At 43.5% G+C, this 12,926-nt stretch overlaps 1 protein-coding gene across 1 annotated transcript; it reads left to right on the top strand.

Moving 5' to 3' along the window:
• The first annotated feature begins 4,775 nt into the window (after positions 1 to 4,775).
• MSRB2 (methionine sulfoxide reductase B2) lies at positions 4,776 to 12,689 on the top strand. Its single transcript, XM_075706467.1, has 5 exons — positions 4,776 to 4,866; positions 5,891 to 5,997; positions 6,984 to 7,060; positions 11,043 to 11,190; positions 12,582 to 12,689. Exons 1-5 carry the CDS (start codon positions 4,776 to 4,778, stop codon positions 12,687 to 12,689), a joined length of 531 nt encoding a protein of 176 aa, XP_075562582.1.
• Positions 12,690 to 12,926: the final 237 nt, after the last annotated feature.

The raw sequence follows: 12,926 nt of genomic DNA, 5'->3' as shown, positions 1-12,926 counted from the left end.
TCTGCCTATCTTCCAAACCAAAAGTGCTGCAGTGAAGATGAGCTACGAGCACAAAATGAGTGGGTGACTCCACCAGACACATCTTCATCACAGCAAAAGTGAGATGGAGGAAATGCAGAGTTTTAGGGGATTTTTAAGGAGCATGAGTTTCTGCTTTCCGAAATTAGAAAATGCATTAAAAATACATTTTTGGGGATCATCTAAGACAGAAGGAAAGAAGGTTCATAACTGCACTTACATGAATCCCAAATTTTACAACACATCTAAGATGAGTGAGTGGGAATAAAACCCATTCTGGTGAGCCCTACTCCTCAGGAATTCCCATTTGCTGGGAAAGCGGTAAACTCTGTTATCAGGGAAATCAGCCTATTGAAGGGAGAGCAATTTCTTCCAATCGGAGTGTGAAGCATGACATACCCCACTCTTAAATCACTTATATTTCACTTCTTTATAGTGCAATCATGAATTAGCTTTTTCTGCATTTGTAATTAGAGGATAGAACAGATGGTCAGGGCTTAGTTCAGGGTGATAAATCCATTAAGATAACCTACAGAAAGCTGCTGCTACAGCGGTTGCTGCCAAATAACTGTTCATTCAATGCTTTGTTCAGGCTTTGGGCGCTGGGTGGAAGAAGAACCATCACAGTTCTTCACTACCTTGAGGTACAAGGGATAAGACATTACACACAAGTTTGGGGAATGTATTATTACTGTCCATGCGGGTCAAGGAACTTGGATGGTATGATATAGGGGATGCATGGGGCAATCCAGGGAAATAGCCTGCCGTTGTTGCTTCCCAATAGATGCCCCTGCAGATACACTCACTCCATCCCAGAGTGCATGTCTACTTTTCAAAGCGGATGAAATTTAGCTGAACAGGTGGCCCAATTGCAGAGTAGAGTCTTCTATCAAGGAGAGATTGCAAAATATCCATTTCACTTTGAATCCATGTCTTCACTCATTTTGCAAGAAATTTCTCAAAGCATTTAGAATCCTAGAATAATTTATGCTGGACAAGACCTATAGCAGGCATTTGGTCTCATCCAACTCAAAGCATTTGTCACAGTGGACCAAACCTGTAGGTCCCTTCCAACTGGAACTCTTCTGTTCTGTTCTGTTCTGTTCTGTTCTATTCTGTTCTATTCTATTCTAATTCCACCCTTAGACTCCAGCAGAAGCCTCTTGCTTCAGCTAGTGCACAAATATGACCTATTTTTTTCTAAAAAGAGAGGTCAGAATAATTAGGTATCCTATAGCTTACAATTAGCAAAAAGATACATTAAACTGTAAAGCAAACAAGGCAAGAAGTTGTGTGTTTATTATTTCTGATGATGTCTTTGACCTGAATCACATCAGGCTACTCCACAAATTAATCTCAGCAGAATCCATGGGTTAGCTTCAGGGAGGTTCAGATCTGCATTCAGTCTCTCTGTGCCTCTGGAAACCGGCAATACCCTTTTCCAAGATGCTTTGGCACTTCTGCTACCAATAATTTTTGCTGAAATTCCTTTCTGTCATTGGAATTCAGCACTGGAGCACTACCGCATACCTTTGGATAGCATTTCTATGCGGAAACAGTGTCTCCGTATACCAGGAGCTGGGAGTTCCATCACATCTGAGCGGCTAGAAACTAGCTGTAGAGTTGTATCAAGTTTGTTAAAGGAGAGCGAAGACTCTGCTGAGGAAGGATGTGGAGTTCCTGCGATCATCTCCTACAAAAGCAGTGAGGATTTCTGTGGGGAAAATGGAGCTTGCCACAGACACAACCTACCCACCAAAGTGCTCATGCCGGTCCCCCTTTCTTCATTCTCTGGGGACCTGGGCATGCAGTACCATTACATATAACAGGTCCAAGCCAAAATCTTGTATGTCGAGTTCCCATATGTTTCAACGGGAACGTCCCATGGGAGGGGACATACATTAGGTATGAGAAAGTGAGTAGAGGAAAAATAATTGCATACAAATGCATATAAAATGAAAATACCACTATTTTCAGTGTTTTATTCCGCACACAGTAATGTTGAGGGCCTTTATTAACAAAAGCTGCCTATGCAGAGGTTTGAATTTTAACAGGGTTCATTTGATTTCTGCACCTCACCGCTTCCTGGCTGACTGCTCAGTATCTGCCAGCGTAGGCATTATGTGATGCTCTGCTTGTCCCCAAAGCTGTCAGTCAAGACAGAGCCTGGGCTGGGAAATGGTTAGGGCCCGAATAAATATTAGCAGCATAGTCTGGACCGTGACCGCTTCCCTCCTACTCTTGCCTTCACCCGCCTACACACATGCTGCTGCTGCTGCCTTGGTGCAAAGTAACGCTACAGGAGGAGCTGAGGAGCTTCTCCCCCATTTACGCACATCTAATAAGACACTGTGCTTTTGATGAGTGACCCTTCCCTGGATGCAGCTTGTGTATGTGCCGGAGTCAGGCAACATTTTTAACAATAAACCCGCTGAATTACAATTCAGGGAGAATTTACTTGAAAATTTACATAATGTAGCTAGGGGAGACTTTTAACTGCTTCCCCTTGTGCATAAGGGAGAAAAAAAGGAGGTAAATTAAGTAACAGCCTAATTGGCTTTTATAACAGTCTATGGGGAGAAATGCAGGCCCGTGCTCTGCCTAGCTACAAAGCCTGGTATGTGCTGTAACCATGGGAGGCAATATTACAGGCATGACAGGACAATGATTTGGTTTTTCAGCACTGAAGATCTGAAAAATGAAATACCTCCAGCCAGGGGGGTTGTTTTCCGCTTGAGGAAGACCTGTCATGCCGGTTTGGAGAACTGCAGGTCAGGCTTTTGTTGGAGGGAAAAAATGGAGGATCTGATCTGCCCGTGCTCCACTTCAAGTGTGGATCGTGGGTGTTGGCATGAACAGGATCTGCCTCTTCCACCACCACGCTCATGTTAATCAAGGAGTGGCTTGCAATAAACTTGATAACAGAGAGGATGAGGAGGCTAGGGTGGATGAGCCTAATGCTTTCTGCTCCTGCTGCTCCCCTGGGTGCATGGCCCAGGCGCTCGCTCCCCTCCTCCAGAGCCCAAGGAAGGTGGCACAGCAATGGACCTGTGCTGGTTCGGTTCCCACTGCCCCAAAATTGCTGCATTTTGGGATAACACCAATAACAGAGAGCTGCAAGGAAGATATTGAGGGTTCATTTTTTATTGAATTTTGTCTTTAAAAAAACCATCAGTTAAATTAATGTCAATTACATGAAAACATGCAAGTTTCAGGACTAATCACTTTATCTCACCCTCCTTCATTTCCCAGGTACTTCAGGGAGAGCTCCATTGATTACCTGTCCCCCTCAGCAGCAAACACTGCCTGAGACCAAGGGCAGGAATGGGAGGGGAATGCCTCTCTGCCATGGTTGAGCTGGAGACAGCAGCAGTGGGCCCCGGAGCGACCCCATCGCCTGCCAGCGCTTCCCAGCCCTAAGCCATGTGCCAGAACTGAGGGAGTGTCAAATTGAGTCTCTCATCTCCAAAGGCTCCCTAACATGTTCCAATTCCCTCCTGAACCGTGGTAGAAGACTGGTGTAAGATGCCATAGGGATAAGCTAGAAGGGGTTTGGAAAGATCTTTCTCTGATCTTCACTTCCCAAAATGACTGAACATAGAAAAATGTTGTCCTTCTGCCTACAGCATAGACACAGCCCTCTGCCAGCACCGAGAGCCCCTGCGAAGCCCTCTCCTCTGTGGCCAGCAGTGCTGCTCTCCTACCATCCTGAATCACGGTCCTGAGGGCTCACAGGCATCACGTCTCCAGGATTTTTATCAAGGTACTCCGGCTTCACTCCACCATGTCTTATTATATAGGACAACGCTATTAATCAACTGTGTGCCCCCCTCTCCCCTGCTGCTGCAGACAGCAAATGCAATCATCTACGGGCCTTGCTGCTCTCCGCCTTTTGGTGCATGGCTTCGTGGGTCTGAGCAGAGGATTTGATTACAGCTATGGTACCGATCATAGGCTGTGTTGGATGTCCTCAGCTGCCGTTGAACTCACTGTCTCAGACATAAGGATATATGTCTCAGACATAGACATAAAAAGGCTGTGTATACTGATATAGGACTGATCACACATCACTGGTTTTTAGCTTTGATTTTAAAATTTGGCTAGAAGAATTAGACTAAAAAGAAAGTAATTTTCTATTAAACACCATTATTAGCTTTGTTATTCCATGCAATCAAAACAGTTCCTTCCATATCATTCAGCAACAATGAACTAATTCCAAATCAGAAATGGAGCTACTGGGAAAAAAGCAGACAACAGCATTAAGGCTTAACCTGGCAAACTGAGTTGTGTTTAGGACCACCTTTTAGGACAGGAGGCCATATTAAAATATGGGTCCTATTACAGGTATATTTATAGGCCAAGTCAGAGCAGCTGTGACTGCAAATCATCCTGCATAAACAAGTAGCCACTTAGCACATCGCCTTCGCAATTACTTGATCAATACAACTAAAAGCAATGCCTAGAACATGCATTTAGGAGAGCAAGAGCACTTTTGCATGCAAACACCAGACTTCTTCTCCTTGAAAACAACCTATAACAGCTGCAAGCAAATGCCTCAACAGGATTTTGTCCTATTTATGGCTGCAGCGATCGTTCAATTTTTAAGAAGTGATTGAAACCTTTACCTGCAAATCCTGCATTGGTATGTGAGTGCGTGTTTTACTCATTGCTTTTATAAGGTGCAATTATTTAGGCTGAACGCACAGATTAGACGTGCCGGCTGCAGCCGGCAGCTCCCCCAGTCCCGCCCCGCCGATATGGCGGCTTGTCTGCTCCAGAGGATGCTCCGGAGCCGCCGCCGCCTCCTCCTCCTCCACTCCCCGCCGCAGAGCTCCCGCAGTGGCACAGGTACCCTCCGCCCGGAGCATGGGGAGGCGCGGGGAAAGGGCAGGAGCTGCCCTGCGAGGGGAGGGCATCCCTGTCCCCAGTGTCCTCTAGCCGGCTGGAAAGGGCTAAGTCAGCCTGCTGTAGGTATTTCTCTTGAACTGGCAGGCTAAACTATAGCTTTTATAGTTAAACTGTCATTTTCAAATTCCTTTTTTTTTTTCCCCAATATGATCTCAGCATTGCAAGAGATGAGTCCAGGCAAGTGTTCATCACTCAGGAGCTGGTATTTTCACACGTATGCTGATGGGAGATAAGTGTGGAGGTAGTTTCCCACCTCAGACTTTTTGATTAGGAAGGAATGAAACTATTTTACTTGTTGTTTTTCAGCCAATCTATCAATTCTCTGCCAATCTCATGCCACCATAAATGTGCTGCACAGTGTGTACAGAGTCATAGCAGGCGGTGCTGGAGGTTTGCACCATGATGGGTGACTTCTGCTCTCCTGTTGTGTGCCACCCACTTAACTGTAGCCCCGCTCCTCTTGGGCTGTAGGTGTTGCTTTCTTCCAGTGCTCCTTCTTAGCACCAGTTTTCACCGAGGCCTGTGGAAGTTGCTAGTCTTTGATAGCACATACATGAGCATTAGTTCTGGTTTCTGAAGGTTTCCAAAAGGCAAACTACCAAACCTTTCAGCGATACCCAGGGATGAGGAAGGAGCACCAGCAGACTGGCAGTTATCCCAAGCCAGAGCAGAGGGCTGTGCTGGGAGAGGGGATGGTGCCATGGGTCGTAGGTGCCCGTTTCCATTCAGAGCCTTCCCAAGTGATGTGCTGGAGCTGCTCTCCTTATGTAGCACACAGAATGGAAAGCAGATGCAAAGTCCTGCACTTGCTCCTGCTCTTATGTCCCTGACCTGCCCTCCTGTGCTCTGTCTGTACCCATAGAAACTTTGGGAGAACTGAGGTGATGATGGAAAGCATCAACAGAGGACTAAGTTAACATGGTTTTAAAAATAATACAAATTATCTTTCTATATCTAATTGAAGACACGGGCTCTCTGACTAAAGAAGCTGAGGCAACTGTTGCTACAGACTGGAAAAAAAAATTGACTCCAGAGCAATTCTATGTTACCAGAGAAAAAGGAACTGAACCGGTAAGCAAAAGCGCTAATGCTGTCCAAGGCTAAGCCACCTCCTCTGCCTGCTGGGCAGGGAAAAACCTGCTTTGCGGAGCTGTCACCACTCAGTTGCTTCATAGGTTTTCCGCTGCCTTCCTGTGGATGAAAGTTAGGCTCATCAAGAAAGTACTGAAGCGGGTGGATTTTGTTCTGACCCAGGCTGGTTTGCAGATGAAAAAACATTCTGCATTCTTTTCATATTTTGGTTTTTTCTGGGATACTTTACTGCCAGCTCAGCCGTCTGTGTGGCAGTAGTGGAGGCCTCTCCAGAGGGGAGGGAGAAGATCATATCTTTGTCCTGTAGTCTCCTTTTCTTGACTTGATGTAGATTAGCCATGGAAATCTTATACATAGCACTCCATTCAGGAGCCAGGTTACCCCTCATGTGCCAGATCACCCACCCACCTTGTCCCCGCGCTTTGCTTCCTTCTGTGATGGAGGCCACGCAGCGTTGTGGGTGGAGCACCGGCGTCCCTAGCCCAGAGCCAGGGCTTCTGCACGCACCAAGCATGTACCGTGGGATTAAATCATGTGAATCGTGCCCAAATCCTTATCTGTAAAATAAAGATCCTAATTCCAGACCATGCAGGGAGGAGGAGAGTCCCTTTGTAGAGCCACTTTGAAGTTGTGGCACTCCATAGCAGAGCCCTGGTCTTTGGGATCCTGCACATTGCACAAGTTCCTTGGAGGTCACGACTCCAGCCCTGGTACCTGGATGATTTATGCATCTGACTGGTCTCGAAGTTTCTGGGGGCAGGGGGTAGTCTTCACTATTAATCCAAAGGCATCCTCCCCTTCATTTCTTTAGGCTGCTAATGTTTGTTCTTCAAAGCCCCCCTGTGAAGCTTTCTTTTTATGGTTTTTCTCCTGTTTTGAGTCTGATTCCTACATGCTTGTTCCAGATGGTGAGCTTTTAAAGACCTGCATTATTAACTTCTCTTTTTTTCTCCCTTTTTAAAAAGCCATTTAGTGGGATCTATCTGAATAACACAGAATCGGGAATATACTACTGCGTGTGCTGCAACGCCCCACTGTTCAGGTAACATCCTTTAGATTTCACAGCATCCTTAAAATGTCCTAACTGTGGCAGGAGGGGCAGTGTCTTTTCATGAGAGGAATGGAAAATGTAGGTCAGAAGAACAGTTCTTTGGTGCCAGAGTGCTATGTGTAAGATTTCCAGGATACCTGTGGAGATACAGGTACCTGGTATGCCCTTTTCTTGAGCATATGAGGGTCTCCAGTGGCCAGCAGACAGCAGTTGCTACATTAAGGTCTGCCTTTTTCTCCTGTCACACAGGCGGTCCTTTTTGGTTGATAATAATTCTGTTTAAGAGGTCCCTAAGCCATAAGTTGCCACAAAATACATGTGTTTATGTATAAGTATCACTGTATGTTTGCTCTGTTCTTGTGCTCTTCCATAGTCATCTTCTGCCGCTCGTGCTACTGGGCTAAAGAGACTTTTGGTCTGCCTTAGTCTAGCTGTTGTGTTCTTACCGCTGGGTCCCTCGTACTGGAGCTGAGACCTCCTCTTCACCCCCACCCCCTTCTTGTTCCCTAAATTAAATTCCATTGGTTTTGCCTTTTTGGTTACATCTACTTTTTAAAACCCAGCTGCAAATGACTGCGTTATTAACCTCTGTGCTCTTTACAATACTATATATTTTGCAACTTCATTAAAGTCTAAGTAAAAGGAAATAGAGTGCCTCGGAGTAGGATATGCAGAGGGTGTTCTGTTCTCTGTAACTGAACCAAAAAAGACAGTTCCTCATATTTTTGATCTAGAAAATAGCCTTTATATATTCCCAACTGCGAGTTCAATGGAATATGGCTGATATGGCCATTTTTATGAAGACTTTAAAGGATGTATCACAGATCAGAACTTCAAATGGGACGCTGAGGAGTGAGAGGTCTGGATAGTAAGAGGGGAAAAGATGTAACATCTGTATTGAAAATAAATATAAGCTAAGCAATTAAACAGTAAAATTGAAGGCTGATAATTGTGAACAGTTAGTTTTCCTTTGGCCAAGTACAGAAAACTGTTGTTATGCAAATGAACATTTGATTAAATGTATGTTTTTCTGTAAAGGTTTGCTAATAAGCACTTTTAAATAAAATTATTTCAGAAGCTAGTGCAGCATTGCAGAATATTCTGAAGACAAATAAAAACACCTCTGGAAAATTCAGATAAATTAGAGAAATTTTAAATTACTAAGCTGTGGAAGAGTTCCTTCAATTGCTTCAAATGTTCCTTCAATTCAGACATCCTTTATATTAGACGACAGATATTGACAGGCCAACGTGAAGAGAGAAGAGTACTGAAGGGAATTCCTTCTGCTGCTAAACTAATAACAAAACAACAATATAACCAATCAATCATGCTGCTTTTTGCAGTATCCAGGTCTCAGGGAATATAGGTACTTTTTTTTAAAGCATAAAGTAATGCTGAGCTTTACAAACTGATACAGAGAAATTTAAAAAAAGAAAAAACTTTTAAGAAAATTGAAAATTATTACATGTGCAAAATGGTCTGAAAATATTTTTTCCATTAATGCATTATGTTGTGGAGGATGCTAACAATGAGGGGAAAAAACAGGTATTTGAGAAGAGATTCATTCATCATGTTTATTTCTTAGTGCATTAAAAATGTCCTTTCTTTTTCAAATGCATTAGATCATTAGCTACAGGTAAACATGCAGCATTTTCTCCTTCTTTCAAAGTACACGTGTGTGTATACATTTCTATCAGAATTTATTACCTTCTGCTACCAAATACTCATTTGAAAGAGTTGGAAATACATGGAACAAACCCCTAACCTTTATAGATAGCAAATTGTGGTGCTTTAATGAAATCTCAAACCTTCAGCGAACCATAAACCTACAGCTGAGATTCATACAGCAAAAAGCACTTTTTAGAATTATCTGGATTCCATCCAGGACAACTGAAATAGGGATCAAAGTAAATGACATGTGCTGGAGGAATGGTGTGTCGAAGGCTAATCTAATGCATATGTTTAGGGAAAGTCCATTTATCCATAAATTAAGTGGCAAAATACTTCAAAGGACAAATATGATCCTGAACAGCAATATTTTTGGGTACTAAAATGCTTCTATTAGGGAATCTAAGTGATATTTCTGTTAGTAAAACCATACAGAGACCATTTCTGTTGAGAGCTGGTTTAACAGCTCAAAAGATTGGTCATTTAGCAGTGGAAAACATCTACAATAAACTTAAGTATTGTGAGCGGCGTGCAAGGGACGGACTCAGTCAGGGTCAAATGCAAAACCGACACAGCACTGAAGACCTTCCTTGACTCTAGAGGGTTTCAGAGAGGATCCTCACATCTATGTATGAATAAGCAGAAGGATCCCTGTGTCAGAAAATGAAGAGTTCTGATTGAAATCTTTTGAAAATAAAAAAAAAAGAAACAGCACAGGTATGTCAGAGAAACTCGGAAGTGGTGTACAGGCATTTGTGTTCCCCCAGGTTTTCCTTTGGGAAGCTGTGGCCTGTAGGCACAGCGTTTGGATGGCTGTGTAGCCGGGATGGCAGAGGGCCCTCTTTAGCTGGAAAGAAATAGGCGTGGAGCCTTAAATACCTTCTCATGCAGACGCAGAACTGCAAAGTGCATTTGCTTCGGTGCAGCCTGCCTCTGTACTGTCTCCTATTGCTCCTCGGTTTTAAGGAGGGGAGGAGGTGGAGAGCTTTTCTCACGGGTCTTTGTGGATTAATGTAATGGACTGAGCAACAGCCCGCACAAAAACTAGCCTTTGGTCATTCTGTGTTTGCAAGTCCTCTTTTATTTCCACAGTTGCATTGCTCAAAGACAGCCCCATACAGTTAATTATAAAATGCATGCTAAAGCAGGCACTGTTCTTTGGGTTGGATATTTTTAAGCTTTTTGCCTGCTTGTTTGTCTTGTCTTTCTAAAAGGCACCGCAAGTAAGAGTCTCAGATTTTTCTTCACTGTATTAATATCCCACCAAAATATACATGATATGTACTAGATACGTTGCTTTAAATTCTGTATTGGCTAATGTGCTACTCCCTTGGTGGCAGGGAAGCTGCTGCGGGTGTTGGTGTCCCCATCCACCACTAGGTGCCAGCAGGAGCACGGGGTTTGTGAAATGGGATACACGGGAAACCGGGAGGAAACGCTCCTGGTGGGGCTCCAGACCACTGGTCCTATAGTGTGTGAATCTGTCTTCATTTCTCGCTCTAACTCACACTAGGTCACTCTTCGCTAGAAGAAAGCACTTATGGCTAGCAAAACTTGCACAACTTTAAATAGGAGGGATTATCTCATTTCTGTCTGCTAAATCCCCAAAATATTTTCTGATCATATTTTCCAATCTGCTCGAGGTTTTAACATGCACCTGAACAGAGCTGGTAATCCTGGATGTTAACAGGAGGCACCCACAGGCTGACAGTCTGTAGGACTGTTTCTGATGGCTGCAATGATCTCTTGGGAAAAGTAGATCTTTGCGCTGTGAGGATTTGTCATTTGTTGATTGACGGTTTGAGCAAGGCTCTGTTTGATTTACCAAACCGTTTTGATGGCTGACTGCAAGCCGAAGCCATCATCTGACGTGAGCCTGATCCAGTGGGCCAACCCAGCCATTTTCCGTACTCATTTTCCATACTTCGTTTCTTCTTGTAAACTCTCTTCTCTGAGGTTGTGCTGTATTGGGCCAGGCTTTGAACTGCAACTTTGGAGGTGTAATTCAGCTAAACAATGTGCTCAGTTGTTGGAAAAACCTTTTTCAAGCTTTATAAAATACCAGACTATCAGTGAAATAGAAACAGAGAGGCAAAAGCTCCTGTTGTGGGCTGATCGAGAATTCCCTTTGGTAAAGAGCTTCCAGCACAGTTTGATGCCAGTGAGAAAACTTCTACTGTGCCAAATACTATTAATAGTATTACAAGACAAGGATGAGGGAAAAAACCCAATGTTCTCATTAAAACCAGACCTTTTTGTAACATCTCTGCTATTAATTAACAAGAAGGTCTGGTTTCCACTATAGCTCGGAAAAGAAGTACAATTCTGGGACTGGATGGCCGTCGTTTTCTGAGGCTTATGGTACTTGTGGCAGAGATGAAAGTAATACCAATATCATGAGACGACCCAATAACTCGCTGGGATCAACTAGAACTGAAGTGATCTGCAAACAGGTATGTTTACTTTGGAGGTGATACACAAAGACCTAAAACTTAACAAGGTTTTCTTTGTGCCCATGAACAAATCTACCTAAATGTAGCCGTGAGAATTACGGTATCACTGGAACTATTCTGTCTCACTTCCTGGTATGAAACGCGTGAGTAGATCTCTAAATATCTAATATAGACAGTCGGTTTGGATGAAGAAAATTATGTGACTGGGGAGAGTAGTTGTGTAAGTATAGCCAAGGGTTTGAGTTTAGACAGAAAATTTATTCAGAGGACCTCTGGTGAAGTGCAGTATGTGACAACAGACAGGAGGAGGGACTCTGAGATTTAGTCCACCCATTTGCCCCACCACAGGGCCAGTGCTTCCTAATTCAGTCCTGCTAAATGTTTGCTTAAGTTGTTCTTAAAATATGCAGTGATGGAGAGTCCCCAGCCTCACTAGGTAACGACCTGTAATGTTCGTGTCTTCCTACGATTGGTTAGACACTGGGGAAAACACTAAGTTTGCTTTGCAGCAGTTGAGGATTATTATTATTTGCCCTGCACGGCAGTGGTGGTGCCATGCATCTTCACAGCTGTCTTCTATGGGTTCTCTTATTTCACAGAAGCCACCCTTCCATGGTAGCTGTTCCTGTCCTGGTAGTGTTCCTCCCCTCACACCTTTTCTTTTCCCCAACCCATGACCAACACTTATATTGGGACCTGCTGTAATACCCAGTTCCTTTTCTAAAGAACCGCCACCCCGAAGCACTTCTTCCCAACCCTGAGTCTGTTCTGTTTATTACATCTGTTAATATACAAAAGTATGCAATTGAGTTTAATGAATTGCAGCCCCTTCTAGCAGGATTAGGTATTATCTGCAAATGTGACAAGTATTCATTGCAGTCCACTATCACGGTATAGTTCATGTTTGCAGTAATATCCAGCAATCACCTTTCAAGAACCCCAGCTGAAGACAACCTTCCAATTTTATAATGAACCACTGATAGCTATTCTGCATCTTTTTTGTCTTTTTCCCATCAGTAATTGGGGGGGGGGGGGGGGGAATCCTCAGCTGACCTATGAGAAGGACCTACAGTGACTGTCTCAATTAACTGGAAACTTTCATTATGTATTGAGAACTCTAGATCCTCCCATTTATTTCCTGTACTTTCTGGCATTAGTACCTTTTGACTTCCTCTTTCGGAATCTGCTTGTCTGGGGGCAGATATTTGCCTGCTGGCCAGAAGTGATTATTCCAGGATGTATTTCTAGTCTCTCCCCAAGATTCCCCCACCCACACAACTCAACCATGTATTCATCATACAAGTTTCTTCTTTCAAGATAGCACAGTAGGTACCAGCATAATGTTGGTCCAAAATTGTAATGGTAATAATGGTACATAATTTCTGTTGCAGTGTGACGCCCATCTAGGCCATGTGTTTGATGATGGTCCAACACCTTCTGGGCAGAGGTTCTGTATCAACAGTGTTTCATTAAACTTCAAATCAGGCTCTGGTCAGTAAGAAGTGGATCGCTGTGGCTTACAGAACATCCTTGTACAACAGGCTAGTAAAAAACTCTCACACTTTTAATATAGAACTCAAATTTTAGTACTTATGCCATTGCAGCTTTGCTTTCCAGCTATTACCAGTGTTGATAAAATACATATTTTTGCAGTAACTCTTTGGCAGATCTGTGTTGATCTGTTTATTGTATTTTTTTAATTAAAAAAAAATCTATGCAATAGTTCACATTCACAA

This window comes from Pelecanus crispus, chromosome 2, assembly GCF_030463565.1.
Source record: "Pelecanus crispus isolate bPelCri1 chromosome 2, bPelCri1.pri, whole genome shotgun sequence".
Lineage (NCBI taxonomy): Eukaryota > Metazoa > Chordata > Aves > Pelecaniformes > Pelecanidae > Pelecanus > Pelecanus crispus.
The sequence above is the reverse complement of the archived record's forward strand: the minus strand, read 5'-3'. Positions and strand labels throughout refer to the sequence as shown.

Excerpts from the sequence above, each read along its gene's own strand:
- MSRB2 (XM_075706467.1), top strand. The coding sequence starts at position 4,776 with ATGGCGGCTTGTCTGCTCCAGAGGATGCTCCGGAGCCGCCGCCGCCTC. Across the intron at positions 5,998-6,983 it reads GAGAAAAAGGAACTGAACCG|CCATTTAGTGGGATCTATCT; the intron begins GTAAGCAAAAGC and ends CTTTTTAAAAAG. Across the intron at positions 7,061-11,042 it reads TGCAACGCCCCACTGTTCAG|CTCGGAAAAGAAGTACAATT; the intron begins GTAACATCCTTT and ends TTTCCACTATAG.